This window comes from Canis lupus, chromosome 22 (assembly GCF_048164855.1).
Source record: "Canis lupus baileyi chromosome 22, mCanLup2.hap1, whole genome shotgun sequence".
Lineage (NCBI taxonomy): Eukaryota > Metazoa > Chordata > Mammalia > Carnivora > Canidae > Canis > Canis lupus.
In genome coordinates, this window is record NC_132859.1 from 17,968,169 (window position 1) to 17,991,384 (window position 23,216).

Consider the following 23,216-nt stretch of genomic DNA (forward strand, 5'->3'; position numbering starts at 1 on the left):
AGTTCTGAAGTCAGGGCAAAACCCAAAATTAACTGCAGGAGTATAGGATCTGTCAGCAATATGAGAGGAACCCCAGCGAGGGTTTAGAGTGCAAAACCCCCAGGACTGAGGTGTGGCTGTGTTGTGCCTTTGAAGGGGGAGGGGTGCACGGTGCACACACCTCATCATCACGCAGCCTTGCTGAGCTGACTCCAGGTCATTGGCTGATGCGGGGGCCCCTCATCCAGGCTGGGAGGCCTAAGCTGGCACAGAGCAAGACTATCCTTCACTTCGGGGTTGGAGGAATGGGGCTTTCATCAGCCATGTGACCTCGGAAGTGCTATTTCCCCTGGCTGAATCTTGGTCCTCCCCCATAGGGTCTTGACCCATCTGAGGGCTGCTAGGTAGGCGCTGGAGCAGAGGGCGGGGCCCCTGGGGGAAGGGCCCTCAGGGACACAGGACAGCAGCAGTAGTGATTTTTCAGTGGCACCCAACGGCATGGACGTAGCTCACCATTTTATCAACCAGCAGGGCAGTGCGGGCGCACACTGGCTGAGGTGTGGCTGTGCTCAGCGGGAAGGTGGAGATGCCAGTCTCCATGTGGCAGAGCTATTACAAGGAGAAAATAGAACAATCCCTAAAAGCCCTCAGCACACGCTTTGGCCTTCCAGAAAAGTCTGGTCAGGAGCCACTGCTAGGAACCAGAAGGAGCCACAGTGAGAGAGGGTTCGGGAGGCAGATCTGGCTTCGGGGTACCAGGAAGCACTGCCCTAGGCAAGGGAGATCAGTGAGTTGCACGTTACTGGAAGCGAGCAAGCAGTGATGGCTGATGGAACCAGGATAAAGGGTTAGGCAGGGGCCCGCAGGGCTGGATTTCATAATCTGGGGCCAGTGGCCATGTTCCCTAATAAAGGGAAAAAGGGAAATTCCTCCCATGTCACTGCCAGTCAAGAAAGTGGAGGATGGCTGGAAGGTGGATGGATAGGCCAGCTCTGCCTCTACCCCATTCTCAGTTGGGGGGCCACGGGGAAGTGCTTACTCTGAAGCTGGCCCCCCAGTAAAGCCTCTAAACCAGAAGCTTGATAAACTCAATACACGTTCCTTTTCCTCTTGCTGCCCTTCCAATATCTTCCTTCCCTCCCCCTGCCCGGAAAGAATGTGATTCAAGTGTTCAGGGAAAAGCCAGGTCCGGGCTGCTCGGAGAAGACAACAGCACTTGTGTCTGAGGTTTGGGCAGAAGCCAGGGTGGAAACGTCCCAGCTTCTGAGGGTGCAGGAGAAGAGCTAGAGCTTTCACTCTTTGCAAAGCCCAAGCTGTTGCTGGGGACACAGGGGGACAGAGTGGCTGCAGAGCTGGGCCCAAGAGCTGCAAGTGGGAAGAGGCGTTAGGAAGTTCAGCGCCACCGCTCTTCTCTGCTGATGGAAGGAAGATGCAAGTTGGGCAGAAGGCAGGACTGGGAACCATATGAGAGAGGAAGCTCCGCAACACCTGCCCCTATTATAAGTGGGCAGAGGATCTGGTCAACATCCTACCCTGCAGGACCAAGGCTTGGACCAAATGGGAGGCAGCCTGACAGGATGGGGTGGGGGGAATGTGCTGGGCAGAGCCATGAAACCCTGAGCCTGGCTCCACCTCTAGCTGGATCTGACCCCAGGCAAGTCACTTCACCTGCACCAGTCTCCTCAGGTATAATGGGGGGTGGGGGTTGGGGGGTGGGGGGTGTAATACCAGAATGCTCAGAAACCTTGAGCCCTGGCCTAACAGAAAAAAATAGGCACATGAGGACTCCAAGGTAGAACAACTGAAGGCATGGATTAGAAGAGGTATGTGTGCACAGGATCAGTATTGACAAGAGCCAAAAAGTGGAAATCACCCCCATGTCCATTGCTAGATGAATGGGTAAACAAACCGTGATATCCACACACACAGTGGAAAACTGTTCAGTCTTAAAGAAGAGATGCTGACACACGTTATAACATGCGTGAACCTTGAAGACGCCGTGCTAAGTGAAATAAGCCAGTCACAAAAGAATGAGTACCACAGGAGTCTGCACAGAGGAGGTGCCTGGAGTGGTCAACCTCAAAGAATGTGGAGCGGTGCCTGCCAGGGGCTGGGCAGAGGGGAGCAGGAGTTCCTGCTGAGTGGGTACAGAGTGGCAGGGGGACATGAGGAAGTCTGTGGATGGTTGGTGGCGGTGGCTGCAGAACAGCAGGGATGTACTTAACGCTGCAGAGCTGCATGCTTATAAACGGTTACAATGGTACACTTTATGTATATTTTACCACGATAAAAAAACCCCCACAAGAATAAATACAAAACTTCAAGATACTGCCTAAGGTTTGGTTCTTCCTGATGCATGAAACCTGAGAACTGGGGTATGGTGAATCCCATAACTGAAAGCCAGTGTGAGGTAGGGGTCCAAATTCAGAGGCCAGAAGAGAGAGCTGGAGCACTGGGAGGTCAGGGGACTGGATGCAAGCCCGCAGCAGAGAGGTGGGCACCAGACAGTGAGGAGATCCTTCCAGAAATGGGCCTGCAACAATGACAGGTGAGACAGGGGGGTCCCAAAGTCCCGGGGAAAAGAACTCAAAGCAGGCTTGCTCCAAAGCTGGGGGTCCCAAACACTGGGGAGCCTGCCTGCCCGCCCCTGCCATCTCTTAGATTCTTGGGAGAACCAGGGAAATGAGGTCTCTTGAAAGAAAGCAAGAAACAAGTTTGTAAGTAACCGGGAAGCCTGTGAGAATCCTCAGTGTGGCAACCACAGAAAAGGCTTTTTGAACAAATTGAGGAAGAGCACACAGACCTCCGAGGGGGCCTTGGGGAAGTTGTAAGAAGGGCAGGTGAGGGTGTCTGTTGATCCTGATAATCCAGGCCACACTCCTCTCACCCCCGCCAGGATTTCAGCCCCCATTCCCAGAGGCACAGGGATCAGAGTGCAAGGTGGGAGAGGATTTTCCCACCCAACCAGAATAACAGAGAGAATCCAGGAGACAAAGGGGGGTAGTTTAAGCCATCACTAGCTATGCAAATCTCCCTGTGCTTTATTTTTATGAAGATAACAACAGTAGCAAGCACAACAGTGTTTTAAGGATTAAAAGAGAGCATATACAAAGTGCTTAACATAGGGCTTCCACAGTGTAAGTGCTCAATAAATATCATTGCTGTTCTCATAATCCTCCTCCTCCTCCTCCTCATCATGATCAAGCTGTCATGTTTTTGCTCTTTCTGAATATGGAAGAAGAGCAACTGCAGAGTTCAGAGCACTTGGAAGGCATTCCAGGCTTAGCACCTCACTCAGGATGGTAGGGCTCCAGGGAAGCAGGATGTCAGGGCTCTGGAGGCCCTGGGGAAAGTCCTGTCTATACCAGGGCTGCCAACCACCCCAGAAGAGTCTAGCCCCAGAAGGTGTCAGAGTTACACTTAGGCCTAAATACAACCAGCTTTTGATTAAAGTTCCCAAAATATGGGACATCCTTTTGAATTCCAGACTAATTAATATTTAGCTGTAATGTTTTAAGCCTTCCTTTTCTTAATATGAGACCTAATTGGGTGGAGAAATGTACTAATCTGGGCATCTCGTATCTGAGCCTGAGGCAGGCCCTGGTGGGCAAGGCCCTAAATTAGGTTTGATTCAGGTGGCAGGTTTAGAGGCATAGCACCCAAGGGGAGCCCAGATGCTGAGGAACAAAAGCTTTGCAAGTTCATGCTTATAAAATAATTTGGGGGATCCCTGGGTGGCACAGCAGTTTAGCGCCTGCCTTTGGCCCAGGGCGTGATCCTGGGGACACGGGATTGAGTCCCACGTCGGGCTCCTGGTGCATGGAGCCTGCTTCTCCCTCTGCCTGTGTCTCTGCCTCTCTCTCTCTCTGTGTGACTATCATAAATAAAATAAAATAATAATAATAATAATAATAATTTGGCTATGCATCCCTTTTCCTTACTGCTGCAGCTGCTATGAATGTTATCACAAGGGCACCTGGGTGACTCAGTGGGTTAAGCAGCTGCCTTCGGCTCAGGTCACAGTCCCAGGATCCTGGGATCAAGCCCCACATTGGGCCCCCTGCTTAGCATGGAGCCTACTTCTCTCTCTCCTCACTGCTCATGCTCTCTCTCACTATCTCTTTCTTTCTCAAACAAATAAATAAAATCTTAAAAACAAAAAGAAAAAAAAGGGAAAAGAGTTGATCAGGGAGACAGAATGATAGGAGCAGGGTGGGTACTAGTATAGATGGTTTGGGCAAGGAAGGCCTCTTTGATAAAGTTAACATTTGAGTGGAGACCTATGCAAAGTGAAATATATATTTCTGAAGGAAGAACATTCTTGGCAGAGAGAATACCAATGCAAAGCTCCTGAGGTGGTGCTTGGCTCCTGGTGAACTATTCAAAGTTTCAGGGCTGCAGATGAACCCCTGAAGGATGGTGCTTTTTAAAATTAAGATACAATTCAAATACTATAATATTCACCCCCTTTTTTAAAAAAAGATTTTATTTATTTATTTATGAGAGACAGAGAGAGAGGCAGAGACACAGGCAGAAGGAGAAGCAGGCTCCATGCAGGGAGCCTGATGCGGGATTTGATCCCAGGACCCCGGGATCACAACCTGAGCTGAAGGCAGACGCTCAACCCCTGAGCCACCCGTGTACCCCCAACATACACCTTTTTAAAGGACACAATTCAGTACAGATACAAAGTTGTTGCATTTTTTAAAAAGTAACGATTTGATACTAGTTCTGACCAAGATGGAGTAACAAGGATCAGATTTATCTTCTTGCCTGAAACAATAAAATATCACACAAAATAACAGACATTCATAGAACACTCCACCCAACGATGGCAGATTACCCATTCTTTTCATGTACACATGGAACATTTACCCAGAGACACCAAATCCTGGGTCATACAAGAAGCTTCAGTAAGTTTACTCTATGTTCTCTGACACAATGAAAATAAAACAGAAGCCTATGACAGAAGGGTCTCTGGAAAATACTTGAAAACTAAATATTCCGAAATAACCTATGGGTCAAAGATGACCTCAAAAGGGAAATTAGAAAGTATTTTGAACTAAATGAAAATGAAGACTAGGCGGGATGCTGGTAAATAAGTAGTTGGGAGAATTTGTAGCATCAAATGAATACCTTAGAAAAGAAGAAATGTTCCAATCGATGACCTCAGCTTCCACTTTAAAAAGATAGAGAAGAACAAATTAAATCCAAAGTAGGCAGACAAAAGGAAATAATGCAGGGAAGCGTGCAAATCAATGGAACCAAATGGGAAAAGTCAAAGGACTCAAGAGCTGGTTCTCTTGTAAAAATCAATGGTATGGCTCCATCTGTAGCCTGCCTGATGAGGGAAAAAGGAGAAGACACAAATTAACAAGATCAGGAATGAGAGAGGCAACATCACTACAGGCTCTACCAATATTAAGAAAATAATAAGAGACTATCATGAACAACTTGATGTCAATAAATTTGGTAACTCTGATGAACTGAACTTTAAAAAAAAAAAAAAAGACTATTTATTTATTCATGAGAAACACACACACACAGAGGCAGAGACATAGGCAGATAGAGAAGCAGGCTCCCTTCGGGGAGGGACCTCAGTCCCTCAGTCCCAGGACCCTAGGATCACGACCTGAGCCAAAGACAGACGCTCAACGGCTGAGCCACCCAGGAGTCCCAAATTGAACTTTTTGGAAGACACAAACTACCAAAACTCACAAAAAAGAAACAGATAACCTGAATAGCCCTACATTTATTAAAGGAATTGAATTTGTAGTTAAAAATCTTCCAACAAAGAAAACTCCAGCCTCAAATGTCCTTGTAAGTGAATTCTACTAAACATTTAAGGAAGAAATAATATCAATTTTATTCAAACTCTTCCAGAAAACTGAAGAAGAGAGCATATTTCTCAATTCTATAAAGCCTGCAGTATTCAGACATGACAAGAAAACTACAGACCAATATAGCTATCAAGAACATAGACACAAAAATTCTAAACAAAATTTTAGCAAATCAAAGCCTACAATATGTAAAAGGATAATACATCATGACCATGTGAGATTTATCCCAGGGATACAGTACTGGTTTAACAGTGGAAAAATTGTGATTTGCCATACTGACATACTAAAAGAGAAATACCATCTCAATATCTCAGTAGACACAGAAGAAGCATTTGACAAAAGCCAACATCCACATCTCATAAAAATTCTCAGCAAACTAGAAATAGAAAGGAACTTCCCCAACCAGGGATGCCTGGGTGGCTCAGTGGTTGAGCGTCTGGCTTTGGCTCAGGGCATGATCCTGGAGTCCTGGGATCAAGTCCCACATCAGGCTTCTTGCATGGAGCCTGCTTCTCCCTCTGCCTATGTCTCTGCCTCTCATGAATAAATAAATAAAATCTTAAAAAAAAAAAAAAAAGGAACTTCCCCAACCTGATAAAGGGAATTATAAAAAGCCTATAGCTAACATCATACTTAGTGCTGAAAGACTAAAAGAAAGCTTTCTCCTTCAATCAAGAACAAGTATGTCTGTAGTCAGTGAAATAAGGCAAGAAAAAGAAACAAGCCATCCAGATTGGAAAGGAAGAAGAAAACTATCTTTACTCACAGACCTGACTATCTCCACAGAAAATCCAAAGGATCTACAAAAGAGCTACTAGTGCTAATAAGTGAGTTTAGCAAGGTTGCAGGTTACAGTTAATATACAAAATGCTACTGTATTTCTATATACTAGCAACAAACAATTGAAAACTGAAATGAAAAACCAGTATCATTTATAATACAGAGTATAGATAGAAATCTGACAAAATACATAAAAGACCTATGCAAGCAAATCCGCAAAACAATTGATAAGAGAATTAAAGAAGACTTTAAAAAATGGAGAAATGCTGCATTCAAGGGTTGGAAGGTTCAACGTCGTGAAGATGTCAATCCTTTTCCTATCTAAAGATTCAACACAATCTCAATCAAAATCTACAATTTTTGAACTTAATTGACTCTAAAATTCATATGGAATGCAAAAGACCTAGATGGGCCAAAGCAACTTTAAAAAAAAGAACAAAATTGGGGATTTAACAGTATGTGATCTTAGGACTTATAAGGCAATAGTTATCAAGACAGCATGGTATTGGTGCTAAGAGAGACAGATCAAACAAAAAGAATATATGGGCAACTAATTTTCATCAAAGGTACAAAGGCAATTCAGTGGAGAAAGGACAATGTTTTTAACAAATAGTGCTGGAACAACTGCATCTCCATATACAAACAAACCAAAACAAAATAAAACTTTGTTCCATACCTCACACCATATACAAAAAATTAGCTCAGGGTAGATCATAAACCTAAATATAGAACCCAAAGCCATTAAAACTGCTAGAAGAAAACACAGAAAAAAACCTTTGTGACCTTGGGTTAGGCAAATACTTTGGACATGATACCAAAAGCACAACCCATAAAAGAACAAACTGATAAACTGGACTTCATCAAAATTAAAAATTCTAGGGATCCCTGGGTGGCGCAGCGGTTTGGCGCCTGCCTTTGGCCCAGGGCGCGATCCTGGAGACCCGGGATCGAGTCCCACGTCGGGCTCCCGGTGCATGGAGCCTGCTTCTCCCTCTGCCTGTGTCTCTGCCTCTCTCTCTCTCTCTCTCTCTCTCTCTCTGACTATCATAAATAAATAAAAACTTAAAAAAAAAGGAAATGATTTAAAAAAAATTAAAAATTCTAATCTTTGAAAAAAAAAAATTTCTAATCTTTGAAAGACACTGTTAAGAGAATAAAAAGCATGCCACAGACTGGAAGAAAATACTTGCAAATCACATATCTGACAGAGGACTGTAGCCCAATGGTTTTCAAACCTCCCCTCCTACAATGACAGTCTATTCTTAAGGGCTCTTTGTTTTAGAGAGAGACTCTGTATAAAGTCCTAACCAGTAAGAATCTGGAGCAGTGGCTCTCTACTTCAGCATCACCTGGAGGGCGTGTTAAAACACAGATTGCTGGGCTCCACCCTCAGAATTTCTGATTCAGTAGAGCCTGGGGGTTTTCATTTCTTGTAAGCTCCCTGGTAATGCTTAGGCTGCTGGCCTGGATATCACTATCTGAGAACTGCTAATCTAGACCAATTTAGACCCAACTAGAAACAAAGTCAAATGCAAGATTTTCCCTCCAAGCAAAACTAAACTATGCTCACTAAAAAAATAATTTATCCTCTTGCCTTATTTTTTTATTAGCCAGAGACATCTGTAGATGCTAATCAGCATTTCTGATCAGCAAGAAATAACAAACATGACATCACTGAATTGGCATGATTCTAGCCTTGCCTCTTTGTTGAATACACATTTTGGTTTCCACAAAGCTGTTCAGAATTCACCCTTGGAAAACATACACGGCCTTATACCAACCATGCCGTAATGGCGACACAAAAGAAGCCATCCCACCTCAGTGAAGTTCATCAACTTCTCCTGACCCTCCACCTCACATGGTTCCCCTTCCCCCACTCCCACCCGGCCCCAGGCCCATGCAGGGCTGCCACCGGGTCTCACCGTCCAGGATGGCCCACTGATTGTCAATCTCTGTGTGTTTCAGGTAGGAGTCTTCGATGGTGGGGTCATAGTCAGGCACAAAGATCTTCTGGAAAAACTGGATGGTAAGGGCACTCTTGCCCACACCCCCATCTCCCACCACCACCAGCTTGTAGGTGGGGAGGTTGTCACTGGGGACGGCACTGGTTGCCATGTTTCTGGTAGGTCAGACCTGCGGAGACAAGACATGTATAATGAGGGGATTTTCTCCTTTCTGACCTTGGAGGAAAATACTGAGTTTCCTCCCTCCTCACACAGTGATAAATACTCTCAATTATATATTTGCTCAATCATTTGTTGAATACCAACCATGTGCCACACCTGGTCTTGGGGACATAGTACTATTAGACACCATGAGGTCTTTAACAGCCAAAGCCACATCAAAAAAGCTTTTCCACCACCAAAGTCTGCCCTATTCCTGTCCAGATAAACATGCAGATGCTAGTCCGAGCAGGGATGGCACAAATGTTTGACTCTGGTCACAGGATTGCTATGCCCGGGAGGATCTGATGCTGCCCACGCTAAGGGAAGGCCGGCATCACAGCCTCGTGCACCAGAGTTCAGGATCTCCGTGCCCACCCCCCTCAGAATTTAGTGATCATGGCTCCTCTCCCAGTGTCTCCTTACCCCTTGTTATATAGAAAGTTGTGCTAAAATCTCTTGACATCTGGTCAACCTCCGTGTTAGCTAGGGAGGAGGCAGGAAGGAGCAGGACTCAGTTTTGTGTTAAAGATGTTGAGTGCAGCTAAGGCAGGGGTTCTCAACCAGGGGCAATTCGCCTCCCGGGGACATTTGCAACATCCGGAGATAATTTTGTGTTTAAAGCCAAGAGGGTGTTCCTGGCATCCAGTCAGTGGAGGCCAAGGCCATGGCTACACATCCTACAATGCACAGGGCAGCCCCCCACAACAAAGATTTATCCATCCCAAGGTGTCACTAGTGCTAATGAGCTAAGGTGACGAGGTAGGAGCCAGAAACATGCGGCCTGGATTCTAAAGAACAATTGAGCCTTAACAGATAAGGCCTGATTGTGAAGAGGTCGTGACAGCAGAAAAGGGAAGAGTGATCTCTGAAAGCAGTGTCATAAAGTGACAAGGAGCAGAGGGAGGCAGACAGCACAGAAGGAGCACTCAGAAAAGGGTGGTTGTAGGGACCTCGGCTGCTCACTGCGGACCCCGCCAGGGTGCCAGGGAGAACAATGCCACCCCCTGCTGCGGAACTCCTGGGTAGCACGAAGGCTGGCCTGGTGCCAAGAGGGTGCCAGCTTGATCCTGCCACACAGTACTAGGAAAGAAAGAATCTCTGCAGAAGCTGGGAGGCAGAAAGGCATGGCATAGGTGTGACGGGGACACTTAAGGGTGTGGGGACAACAGACTGGGTGTCCTGCATGCCTCGCTGCTGCTTGGGAAGGCCACGTCGAGCCATACTTTCCTTACCTATCAGATGAAAGGGCTGGATTTTTTTTTTTTTACAGTTATTTGCGGCTTTTAAATAGTCCTCAATTCTAGATATCAACAGAACGGGTGATAGACACCACTGTGGGTTATGTGGCCACACTGATTTGCATGGGGCTATGGTCGAGAGTCATTGCATAATGCTTTGCAATTACTGAAGCTTGATGTTGACATTTAGGATTTCCCTGCAGCATGAGGAAGTATAGCTGCTTTTATACACAGCAGCTGAGTGTGTAAATCTGTCCCGCCTGGACTGAGAATATACTTGCATAAATCTATCAAAATTTAAAATGACATACCCTCTCTCAAAGCTATATGGCCTATGAGAATTTATTCTAAGGAAATAATCAGACAAGTGTACAAAAAGATATGAAGAACGGGGAAAATGGAAATCACTTAAATATTGGGAAAGTTAAAGAAAAAGTTTATCTACACAATGCAATACTATGCAGCCATTAAAAAGGATGATAGTCACTAACCTAGAAAAAGTTTATTCATGTAGGGAAAAAAACCCAAACAGGCTGCAAAACAACAAGTACACATGACTGCACTACCATGAAGTCACTTATCTATGAATCTGTATGTCTAGATGTGGTTCTAGGCAATATAGGTTCTCAATTTTTCTCAATACTTGCTACAACAAGCTAGTATTATATATACATATTGGGAAAGCTTGATAATATTAAAATATTCCCATCAATGGGAATAAAGGGTACGGCATAGAGAACATAGTCAATAGTATTACAACAGCATCGCACGGTGACAGATGGCAGCTACATTTGTGGTGAGCATAGCATGGAGTTGGTGAATCACTATCTTGTACACCTGAAACTAATATAACATTGTGTGTCAACTATCCTCAAATTTTTTTTAAAGATTTCATTTATTTATTCATGATAGACATAGAGAGAAATAGAGAGAGAGAGAGGCAGAGACACAGGCAGAGGGAGAAGCAGGCCCCATGCTGGGAGCCCAACGTGGGACTCCAGGATCAAGCCCTGGGCCAAAGGCAGGCGCTGAACTGCTGAGCCACCCAGGGATCCCCAACTATCCTCAAATTAAAAAAAAAAATTAATGTTTCTGCCAAATAAAATGTTCAGGCTACCCAAAAATGTATGACTCCATGTCCTTCGGGGAGGGATTTAAGCTGCAGCCCCAGTATCTGGTGCCCTGTCTCCCCAAGTGGGGTAAAGGTGGGAACAAGCTGAGGCTTTGGTGAACTGAGCTCTCCCACATGACAAGAGATAGCGGTCCAATGGGGCCACAGAGCAGCTGGCAGGAAACAGGAATGGGGAGAGGAAGGCAAAAGTCATCTCTCCCTCTCCCTCGCCTCTCAGGTAGGGGGAGCCAGGTGTAGCATGGTCTCTTCACGGCCCCTCCTTACCCACACTGTCTTGGCCAAGGGTGGAAAGTGAGTGACACAGGGCCAGGGTGAGCATATTTGCTTGTGAAAGAGGCTGGTTTTAAAGCTCCCCTATGGGGCACCTGGGTGGTTCAGGGGTTGGGCGTCTGCCTTTGGCTCAGGGCATGATCCTGGGGTCCTGGGATCGAGTCCCGCATCAGGCTCCCTGCAGGGAGCCTGCTTCTCCCTCTATGTTTTTGCCTCTCTGTCTGTGTCTCTCATGAATAAATAAATAAAGTCTTCAAAAAAAAAAAAAAAAGAAAGAAAAAGAAAAAGCTCCCTTCCATTCTCTGCTGGCAGCAACATGAATAAAAAATACTCAGTGGGTGGGAAGATATCAAGAAGGAAAATTATTTCTTTTGCTTTTCTTCTCAAAATAAAACAAGATAAGAAATCCACTAGTAAGTATGACAGAGGACATGAACTGTATCTTTGAGTTGGTACTTAGACCACCCACAGCAGAATCACCTGGGGACCTGCCTGCAGAGCAAGGCAGCTGGCAGGAAATGGGTCAGATGAAAGTCTCCTTCCTTTCAGAGTCCTGCCCTCAGGGTTTGGACTTCTGAGAGACCCCAGGCAGCCAACTCAGGGTTCCCCCCAACTAAGACTCTATGTACGCAGGTTAGAATGCAGTTAGGGGCAGCTCGGGTGGCTCAGCGGTTTAGCGCCGCTTTGGGCCTGGGGTGTGATCCTGGAGACCCGGGATCGAGTCCCACGTAAGGCTCCCTGCACGGAGCCTGCTTCTCTGCCTCTTTCTCTGTGTGTCTCTCATGAATAAATAATAATAATAATAAAAGAATGCACAGTTAGCACAAAAATTGGTCCGGATCCCTCGTGGTTTAAAGCCCTTTGAAGGTTTTAAAGCGCCTGAGTGGCTCAGTCGGGTAAGTGTCTGCCTTCGGCTAAGGTCATGATCCTGGGTTCCTCAGATGGAGCCCTGCATTGGGCTCCCTACTCAGTGAGGAGTCTGCTACTCCCTCTCCCTCTGCTTCTCCCTCTGCCTTTGCTTCTCCCCCTGCTTGTGCTCTCTCTGTCAAATAAATCAATAATATCTTTAAAAAAAAAAAAAAAAAAAGCAAGTATGGCAACATGTTAAAATTTAAAAAAAAAAAAAAGAGAAAAGAAAAAAGAAATACCCTTTGGTGCTGCCCACATGTGATGGGCCCAGTCCCGGCTCCTTCACTGGACTTTCAAAGCTGTCACTGCTGTCACTGGTCAGCAGCACTGACATCTCCAGTAGTAGCTGTGCCATAGCCTCTTACATTCTACTCTCTCTACCAACCAGTTCTGTGTTCGCCCAGTGTGCCCTGCGGTTACACGGAGTCCTCTGCAGACCCCAGGTCCCCCTGGGAGAGCACACCCCTCCTTACAGGCCGGGCCTGAGCCCAGGATTCATCTCCTGTGGGAGGCACCTGCTTCTACTCTGTGCCCTGCGCTTCCTTGTACGGAGGCCACCCATACACTTGAAATGGTCTACACTTAACATGCACAAAAGGGCGGGGACCCCCTCTCCATACCACCAAAGTCCCCAGCAGAGTATCAGCAAGCAGCAAAGGCTAGCTGAAGGAATTGGAGGATCAACACTGGCATTTCTGAACTGTCAGATCACTAGCCACAGCACTGGCCCTGACCATGGAGAGGGCTAAGGGGCAACCCTCCCAGCCAGGAGTTAGGATTGCTTCCCTCCTTCTATCAAGTCAGACCAATCACACAGGAAAGCCCTGCTGGAGGCAACCGTTGGGGGGGGGGGGGGGCAGGAAGGAAAGAAGGTTGCAGGCCCAAGAGAATGAGTCCAGAACCATGCCCCCAACCCAACCCCGCATCTGATTCATAATGGCTCTTCTCCTGATGGACAGGTTTTTCCAACTTTCAGCCTCCCCCCAAATAATCCCAGACTAAATGATGTGTTTGTTAACTGGGGAGGACAGTCAAAATGCCAAGGGGCATACACATCCAAACTCCTACAAAATAGGCTGGACTCCAGTGGTAAAAAGAAAGATTTTTCTTTTTTTTTTAGTCACCACAGGCTATGACGAAAGACACCACAGGATAAAAAGCTGGCTGGTGGTTAAGGAGCAAACTGCTTACATTCACAAGAGCTTGCCCCCAGCCTATTCAACTAGAAGATCAGAGACCTTTCCGGATCTTTTTCGAGATCATTACAGAGCGTCAGTTCTTCGCTCTTTTGGAGGTCATGGATGGCCCCTTTGAGGTGGGAGGGTAGTGGGCCTAAGTCTCTTTTTAAAGCCCCCCCACCAGTTTTCCATGATGGATACCCTCCTACTGACCAGGTGAGTGACCTTGGGCAAATCACCGTTCACAGCCTCAGTCTCTTATTTGTAAGATGGGATTGGTTAGAAAATTATACTTTGCAGGATTGCCCTAAGCATGAGATGAAAATGTATGAAATGTGCCCAGCTTAGAGGAGCCGCTCGCTCACTCGCTCGAATGTTTGTTCTTGCGCCTTGTTTACTTTGTTCCCTGGAGAGGTTCCCTCCCTCCCCTCTCCCCCCTTCCTCCACTCAGAGGCTCCCCCGGCAGAAGCCCCGCTGCCATCTCAGCTCCTCGGCGGGCTGTGTGGGAACGTCACCCACCATTTAGAACACTGTTTCCATGGGAAATGGCTCCAAGGTTCAGGGCAGCCCCCTCCGCTCAGAAACCAACTTTTGGAACAGCAGCCGCTGGGCGGGCGTTGGCGGGAGCGCGGGTTCCCAGGGCAACCAGGGCCCCCAGAGCCCCTCCCAGGCCACCGGCAGCCCAAGGCCTCGCTCCTGCTGGAAACTTTTTCCTAAAAGGCAGCATCGCTGCTTGGGCAATTTTATTTTATTATTATTATTATTATTTTTAATTTATGATAGTCACACACACAGAGAGAGGCAGAGACACAGGCAGAGGGAGAAGCAGGCTCCACGCACCGGGAGCCCGACGTGGGATTTGATCCCGGGTCTCCAGGATCACGTCCTGGGCCAAAGGCAGGCGCCAAACCACTGCGCCACCCAGAGATCCCTGCTTGGGCAATTTTAATGACACATATACAAAGACTCTGGGCATCTCCCACCAGAGAAATAAGCATTTTTGGCTGTCTTTGGCGGCCTTCCTCCCTCAGGGTAAGCACCATATTGCAAGGTGTGGAGTTGTTTCCTAAATGGCAGATTCCTCTCCCCAAGCAGCTCAGAAGCTCCACCAGGACAAGAGCCCCATCTCCTCATTCCCTTGCCTTTTCTAGGGCCAGGCAGGACCCAACACATGGGAGGCTCGGGGTCTCTTCATTGATCGACTGCGGGATACTGCCCCAGGGCAGCCTTCTATCCACCCAGCCCTCCTTGGGCCAAGAAGCAGGGGGTGATGCTCCTAGGAGGTGGGAGGCTGGGTGGACAGATGACCCCAGCATAACTTCTTCCCCCAGCAATTTTCAGAGTGTGCTGGGAGGGTTCCAAGACCTCCAGGGGACAGTCTCTGTCAAAGCCCCACCCTGGCTCTCAAGGGGGTAGTCTGGGTGGGGGGAGTGTCATTTATAGCCTGTGACTGCAGTCAGGTGGCTTGAGTTCTGTTTGTGTCTCTGATATGGATACCCTGTGTGACCTGGAACAAGTTTCTTAACTTCCAGGAGCCTGCTTCCCCACTTTAAAACAAGAGAACAGGATACTCAAGAATGTGTGAGGCCCCAGTGAACAAAATGGAAAGGCCCCCAGCAAGGGCATATTTGCACTGATAAGCAAAGTAGTTGGCCCCTGGTCTCCCTCCAACCAGGTCGACCCCAGTTATCTGGACCACTTGCCTGCCCCATCAACAGCCCTAAGAGCACCTGTACCACATAGAGCTGCTGGAGGACCCAATACAGTAGCACATATACATGCCTGGGACAACAGAGAGTTCCAGCAGTCCCACAAACACCAGGGTCTAGTGGCAAATCTGTTGCATTCTCCGAGGTCCCCAGTTTCTAGGGCTTCTACAGAGCTTGTTTCCCCAAAGAATAGCTCAAAACAGCCCCCATTTTTCTAAGTGGACACATAAAAAAAGAAAGAGCTTTGTCTGCAGACATTGTCAAGGGATCCATAGGCTCCCTGGCCTCTCTATGCACCCCATCCCCCCAACCGGCACGCTTCCAAAGCAGTGTCATACAGTCCTGGCCAGAACAACTCGTGCCCAGGAGAGGCTCCATAGCAATAACACTCCCCACCATTTAGTGGGCATCTGTAGTGGACTGGCTGGACACCAAAGGCCACCCTGGGAACCATCTCCCCACACTGCCTTAAACTCTTTGGGTGACTGGTTTTATAGCATCACAGAGCTTTTTTCTTTGACTGTCATTGTGATTTTGCTAACCCACAGGGCACTCTTCGTCCTTGTTGTTTGCTTCCCTGGCCCTGACTATAGGACCAGATTCTTGGAGCTGGGGCAGTGGCCAACCCAGAGCCTCACCCAAAGGCGTTGCTAACTTTACTGAAAGTTTAGTTTTCACTGCTTTTTGCTTCCCTAATCTTCTATACTAATTATTTTAAAGATTTTCCCAATCCCATCAGTTGAACTACAAAGTTGTCTGATAAAGAAGGCTGGAAGAAAGGAACACATTCACTATTAATGGAGCTCTTGGGCGAGTGAATGGATTTTCAATCACATTGAGCTGAATCAGCTCTGGGAAACTAATCTCATCTCCATGATGTCTGGGTGTGCCCAGCTCAGGGGGATGAGGACACATTGGGGGCAGGGGGTGTGTGTGACCCAACCCATGTGGAGGAAATGGCTCTGCATTCCAGGAGCTGCCCTTCCCTTCTGCACAATTCCCAGAAATGGGCAGCTTCCCAGGGCTGCTGCCTTGCAGGCTGTACATAGATGGTGTGCGGTCCCGCCAGGGGTCTAGGCCACTTGCTATCCCTTGAGGCTTCACTCTCCACTCTTGCCCTCCTCAAAACTTTGCCCCAGCCCATTGTCTCACATCGTTGCTAATCCAACAGCTCTGTCACTATACTACTCGACCCCTCCAGGAAGCCACCAGTCCATTCAGCTCATTCCATTATTAAGACTTACCCCCCCCCACACACACACACACTCGACCACGTGTATTATTTTATGTGATAAAGAACCTTAAGCACCACTGGGTTTTAGAGGGTGAGGAGGTAGCAGGGATGCTGCTCCTCCCATTCCCATGGCAGACATCCTAATCGACCACTGTCCTCTTCCCCACTCAGTCTTAGAACCCTTTGTAATGCACACCTTGGTGGCCAGAACCAGGTGACTGGGGGAACTTGTATGCCCAGATCTAACCCACTACTCTCCTGGTTCCCTCTAAAACATGTCACTTATTGGCCATCGTGTTCTGTGGGAGGGTCTCAGGACCCTTAGGAGATGCCTGCTGGTTATCTCTAGAGAACTCTGTGACCCAGGTCTTGTGTGACTACAGCAACCTCCACTTTTCTACGCCATCAAATCCAAACTCCTCTACCAGGACCATGTCTGAACTGCTGGCATCAGGACAGAAATGGTCAGACAGGGATGCAGAGATCCAGGCAAAGGCCGACTTCTAGCGTTGGCCAGGCATAGGATGCTGTGCCCTTGGCCTTACTCATGACCCCCCAGCACCAGGGGGTTCCTCGTATCATGACTATTCACACTTGGGTCTTCCTGCTAGCTTGAGAGTGCCTCCTGACAGGGCCTGGAGCCTGGCTACTTATAAGCCCAGAGTCAGTTTGTGGAAATACTGCTATAAAGATTACAGGAGCAACCAAAGTTCAAAACGATGAACAATTAAGTAATTAACATAAGTGACGTGTCTGATGCTGTTGCAAGATTTTACCACATTAACTCCCTTAATTCTCCCAACGACCCTGGGAGGTATGATTGTCCCCATTTGACGGTTGAAGAAACTGAGACACAACAACATCAAATAACTTTTCTGAGGTCACCCAGCTAGAAAGCAGCAGCGTCAGGATCTGCAATCATGCAGTGCAGCTCCAGAGCCCGTGGCTGGCCCATCAAGCTAGGCGTTTTCTCATGGCTGGAGAGATGGTGAGTGGGTGCAAAGGCAGGCCAGGCCAGAGGCAGCTGGCCTGGGAGTGCAGGAAAGAGGTCAGCAGTGAGCCAGGCAGGTGACGTCAGAGTCAAAGAGTCCTCCGAGGCCACATCCCTGCTCCTGTCAGGGAAGTAGCTGAGCAGGTCAGGGCCCAAGAGGCACCCAGGGCAGATCCTAGTCACTGGGAACAGACATACCGCCCACCCCCCAGCCCAACTGGGACAAAGTCAGCCACACGGTACGGGTCTCACCCTGCCGCATGCTCCTGCCCGAGGACCAAGGAGGAAGCTGGGGGGATTACGCAGCTGCCCAGCGCTGTGTGGAAGCACCAGGCAGCGTTGTGACCAGTTTTCTAGCACCTCTGTGTGGTGCCTGACTGCTCGTGGCCCTGCACACCGGGCACTCCCTGCCCAGCAGCAGTTGCCCCTCACCCAGGATTCCTCATCAAGGAGCGTGAGCCACTGACTCAGGCTGCAACCCTGAGCGAGCTGCTTATCTTCTGTGCCTCGGTTTATCTCTACTATGACAGTGGCAGCATTTGCCTCCTGGTGGTCATGCTAGGCTACGCTGATTTGCCAGGCTGTGTCTAGCCCATGGGGAATGCTCCGTAAACATCAAGTTTTTACCATCACCAGCAAGCTTCAACATCCATGCCAAGCCTTCCCCCTCCAGGAAGCCCTCCCGCCTCCCCAGAGTCCCACCTGAGCTCACGCCCTGCGACCCGCGACCGGGCTGGTTCCACAGGTACACAGCTCAACAGAATTTAGCCCTCACCACTCCCTCCTCCGTGTGCTCTCATGCTGTGTGTGGGCCTCAGCTTCCTCATTCTGCCCTGGCGGGCCACATTTACACCTTGGCCTAACCCAATCCAACGGGCCCCCAACTCTCTCTGCTGTCCACAGTCAGGTTAACCAGTGAGAAGAGCCAGGAGAGAGTGGACAGCTTGCATGGGACGAACTCCGAATCCCGCAGCAGCTCCAAGGAGAGGGAAGCAGATCGGGGAGGGTGAGAGGACCAGGCGGCAGCAGGAAGGCGATGCAGGCCCGCAGGCACAGGCACAAGGGCCCAAGCACGACCATGCAGGGTGGCATTTAGCCTCCTCATTTTACAAGTGAGGAGACAGAGTCAGAAATGCTAAGGCATTTGCCCCAGCGAAGAGGGTGGCAAAGGGGGAAACTTGGACTTGGTGAGTAAAAACAAAAACTGCCCCACTCATCACCCAGCTAGTCCTGGGTGCTGGTAGGTCTGAGGCTCTTGACACTGAAGGGTTAACCATGGGCCCCACTGGCATCCCCAGCTCATGGGGTGCTGCCCCCTGGCCCTCTCAGCCTCACAGGTCCTACCCCGGCATCCCCCATGCCTCCCCCATGTCCTACGGCCACAGGGAGGGTGGGAGTGAACTCAGTCCAGGGCTGTGGGGCAGGGCTGTCCCCTGGGTCACAGCATTCTTTAGTGGCAGCTAGAGGCAGAGAGGAGGCAGAGAGGAGGAAATAGCCTTATGTTTAAATTCTTACTCTCAGCCCTGGGGGCCTATTAATATTTTCCTAATTCTGGGGCAATCACACCTGCAGCCAAGGAGAACTTCTCAGTCTTAGACAGGAGTCTGCATGTCCACCGGGAAAGTCATCGGGGCAGTCATCCCGCCAGCGACAGGCGGCTTCTGGACACTCTGGGGGCCCCAAAGTGACGTCCCTCGGACTCCCTAGAGCCCGGCAGGCCCCTTCCTAGTGTCTCCCTGTTCTGATGCAGCTGCCTCCTCGCAGCTCCTCTGGGGGCTGCTCAGGCTCCTCAGTGCTTCACGAAGGGACTCAGCGGAGCCTCAACCACCAGACCTCCAGCCCCTCGCCCCACTGTCCGCCCTGGCACTCCTGCCACCTTCCCTCCCTAAAACGCTCCAGCGGCCTTAGTTCCCGCGGCTGGAGCTCCAGCACTATCGCCCCTCAACCAACCGCCGTGGGTCCCCGAGCTCTCCCCGTGACCGTGACCGCACAGCCCAGGCCTCCTGAACTGCCTCCCCTCCTGCTGGACCCTAGCGTGGCTCCCCGAGGACAGGGGCGGCGCCCAATCTGCCGGGCCCGGAGCCTGCGTCTGCCAGTGAATGTTCTCTGCCCTTCGGTCTTTCACCCCCCGGCAAACGTTCCCGTCAGGAACAGCCTCCTGTCTTCCCCAGCCCCCTGAAGCGGGCCCTTCCTCCCGGCCCCTGTGCCTTCCGGATCCCCTTCCACTCGGCCGCCTGTCGCGGTCTAGGGAGTGCTGGCCGGGGGCAGGTGGCCGCGGGGGGCAGGTGGCCGCCAGGGGCAGGTGGCCGCCGGGGGCTTTGCTGCCATTATGCCGTTTGGCTCCTCACAGCCGCCACACCAAGAAGGCACGGGTTAGCACCTGTCAGTGACGAACCCTGAGGTCACAGAGGTTCTGTGGCTCATCCGTCCGCGAGTCTGACCCCAAAGCTCCCAGCTCAGCGACGTGGCCACTCTGTCTTTCCTCGGGACCATGCTCCTCTACTCCTCCCTTCCAATCCGGGAGTTGGGAGTGATTTTCCTGTCACAGTCCCCACGAGGGGGGGGCGGGGGGGGTCTGAGGGCCGGGCCTCAGCTTCTCTACCTCTCTAGGGCCCTGGCACAGCTTCCCGCACAGAGACACTCCAGGCACCTGTTGTCTGCATTTCCACAACGCAGGGGTGACGCTGGGTGCCAGCTAGAAGGCCGGCGTGGGGAGAGGGGAGGGCAGAGGTAGTGCGGGCACTATACCCAATGGGCCAGACAGGTCCCAGAGCCCCGACTGGTGGTCCTCATAAGGGACAGATCATGCGTGGAGTCCCACCAGACATACCTGGGCACTGGCCCAGAAGGAGAAGTGGGTCACAACGAGGGGGTACTTCCCTGCCACCCACACTCGCAAACATCGAGCCCCCTGTACCTCCCAGGTCCCAGCTCCCTGACCACTCTGCCTGTTGATCTGGGGATGCCACACCTTGTCCTTAGAGCCTCCTGATGACAATAAGGCAAATCTTCTGGTACTACCTTTCCCCTAGGTTGGGGGGGGGGGTGCAGCTAAGCAGAGCACATCTTCACGGGTTGTGCCTCAGGGCTGTCCCAGCCCAGGGCTGCCTATCTCACAGAACCATGGCCTCGCACTAGCACACTAGGAAGGAAGCAGCCCAGGAGAAGGGCAGGGGTGGTGACAGACAGCAAAGGAAAGGCGCGGACGCCAGGGGCAGGCATCGCTCTGTGCCAGCAGCCCCCAGCTAGGACATGAACACTTCTTGCCAGGTCCGACTATGGCTAACCTCCAGCCCTCCCAAGTTCTGGCTGCCTCACTACCTCAACTGCTTTACCCTGCAGGAGCAGAAAGAGGCACTCAGGAAACAAATCCTAATCTCATGTGTTCAGTGGTCAGGCCAATAAATGAGAGAAAGGGAGCAGGTACAGGCAGTAGGGAGCAGAGGGGCCTGTGGCAAATAGGAGCCCACTATTACTTTCCAGCAACTGACTACAGAACCTGCGCATATCTGCAACAAGCTTGCCAGATACTCTACATTTTTAAAGAGTAGCCAAGAACCTGAATTTTTTTTTAAGATTCTATTTATTTATTCATGAGAGACACAGAGAGAGACACAGAGAGAGAGAGAGAGAGAGAGAGAGAGAGGCAGAGACATAGGCAGAGGGAGAAGCAGGTTCCATGCAGGGAGCCCGACGTGGGACTCGATCCGGGGTCTCCAGGATCAGGCCCTGGGCTGAAGGCAGGCGCTAAACCGCTGAGCCATCAGGGCTGCGGCCAGAAATCTGAATTTTTATGTGAAGTTGAGTTTTTAATCTTAGCTCTTCATTAAAAAGTTTTACTTATCGCAGGAGCCAAACAAATCACCCCTGGGGGGCTCCAGCCCGCAAGGGCACCTGCTGCCACTGCCATCCCGGGCCACCTCAAGCATGCACCAGCATGCACACACCCAGTGGTGTGTCTGCTCCAAGGCAGACAACTCTTTGCACTGCCGTGGCCTGGCCTGGCTTTGGCCCCAGAGAGGTGTGAGATTAGAGAAGGTGAAGATGACATTAAGGAGCAGCAGCAGCAGCAACAGCAGCAGCAGGGGTTACTCAGCCTGGAAAACCTCCAGGCTCATAGTCCTTAGAGGGAGGGCACACAGCCCACCCAAGGAGTGTCCAGAAGCCAGGGAGGTGAAAGGCAGAAAGGTACACTCAAAAACGACCATTGCTTTGATTTGTTTCTATCATCTCTATTCAAGATGTCAAACCCCCATTAATGAAAAATGTAAAAATGCATATATTTGACCAAAAAAAATGAGAAAGAAATGCAGTCCAGGCTCTTGCCTGAAGTGGGGAGAGGCAATTCCATCTCCATTTTAAAATAGTAACCAGACTGTAGAGAGCTGGGCTGGAGCAAAATAAAAGGGAAACTTCCTGAAAACGAGGTGGGCATGACAATGAGCAGCTGAGGAGGTGTGGGATTTTCCTTGCAAAGGCTCTGTGAAGCAGGATGGAGGAAGGAGGAGCGTCTGGCAGCCTGGCTCTGAAGGGATGAACTAGGGCTGGGGGCGGTGGTGACTTTTTAGGGATGCACCCCAACTCCAGATTTTAAGCTGGGAAGGCAGGAAGCAACTTTCACATTCCTCTCCCCAAGTGCAAAACAGTCGCCATAGGTCTCCTACCATCCTTAGCAGCCTGGCCAGGCCAGATGGCTATGCCCTGGACTCAGGGGTGGAGGTGAGGGGAGGGTGTGGGGTAGGGGGCAAGCTGGCAGACCCGCTCCAACCCCACGAGCCACTACTGGCCTCCTACGTCTCTTTTTCCTACCTATAGCACTTTCATAAAAAGTCCTGCACCAAAGCATTTGCCCCTCTGCTAGGTGTGTGACCTTAGGCACATCCCTCCATCCGTTTGTGCCTGTTTCCTCACTTGTGAATGACAGTATCTACCTCACAGGGTTGTTCTGAGGACAGAATGAACTAAAACAGTCAAGTGCTTAGAGCAGTGCCTGGCACATAAAGGTTGCTCTTCTTTGTGTTCTCATTACCATTATCATCATCAGTATGTTGTGGGAACTCTTGCCAATGCCCCCTTTCCACCAAACTGTACAGAGGGGTGCCTGAGACCCCACTCGACTGTATTTTCCAAGTTGCCCCAAAGCGCTCAGGGCTAGGGGTGGGGGAGGCAGGTGCTCCCTTTGAATCACCTCCTTCAGCCTTACAGGCTCTCAGTACAGCCCATGGCACAGAGAGACCCCAGCAGCCCCTGCTCCTGCCTCTTGGCCATCCCAGGACTTAAGAAGGAAGCACGTTTTATTTCTGATGATGGAGAAATGATCAGAATCCACTATCTGTGCTGCCTTGTTTCAGGCATCTGGAGAAAGGAGGAAGCTTTGGGGCTATGCCCCACCTCATAACCTATCTCACAGGGGGTATCCCAGGGACAGAAAGCTGGAGGCAGAGCAGATATTGGGAGCCTGGTAATGGGTCCAACACATCCAGTTTTGAATCGTGGGTGTGTCACTTCCTACATGTGTAATCTTGGAAAAATTATAAACCCGTCTGTGCAAAACTACTATTGGTAGAAGGAGTAACCTGCTGGAGGTGTAATCGGGCTGAGTCCTGTGGCCAGGATGGATCATTACAGTGTCCCTTTATTAAGTCCTGACCACATCCTCAGCACTTCACTTTCACGTACACCACCCTGAGCACCCCCCAGCATGCCCCAGACTAGGTGAGATTACTGTTACACCATCCCAAACACTCGGCTGTCCTTCCTGATGGCACTGAGCACGCTGCCACTCAATCCC

General features: G+C 49.8%; 1 protein-coding gene across 4 annotated transcripts in view; it reads right to left on the reverse strand.

Moving 5' to 3' along the window:
• The window catches only part of MRAS (muscle RAS oncogene homolog), a 57,113-nt gene that overhangs the window by 22,965 nt on the left and 10,932 nt on the right, over positions 1 to 23,216 (reverse strand). For all 4 annotated transcript variants that reach the window (XM_072792575.1, XM_072792573.1, XM_072792574.1 and 1 more), the window contains exon 2: positions 8,522 to 8,732. In XM_072792575.1, coding sequence (XP_072648676.1) covers positions 8,522 to 8,714 — 193 coding nt within the window. In that variant the 5' untranslated portion in view covers positions 8,715 to 8,732. The remainder of the gene's footprint in view (positions 1 to 8,521; positions 8,733 to 23,216) is intronic.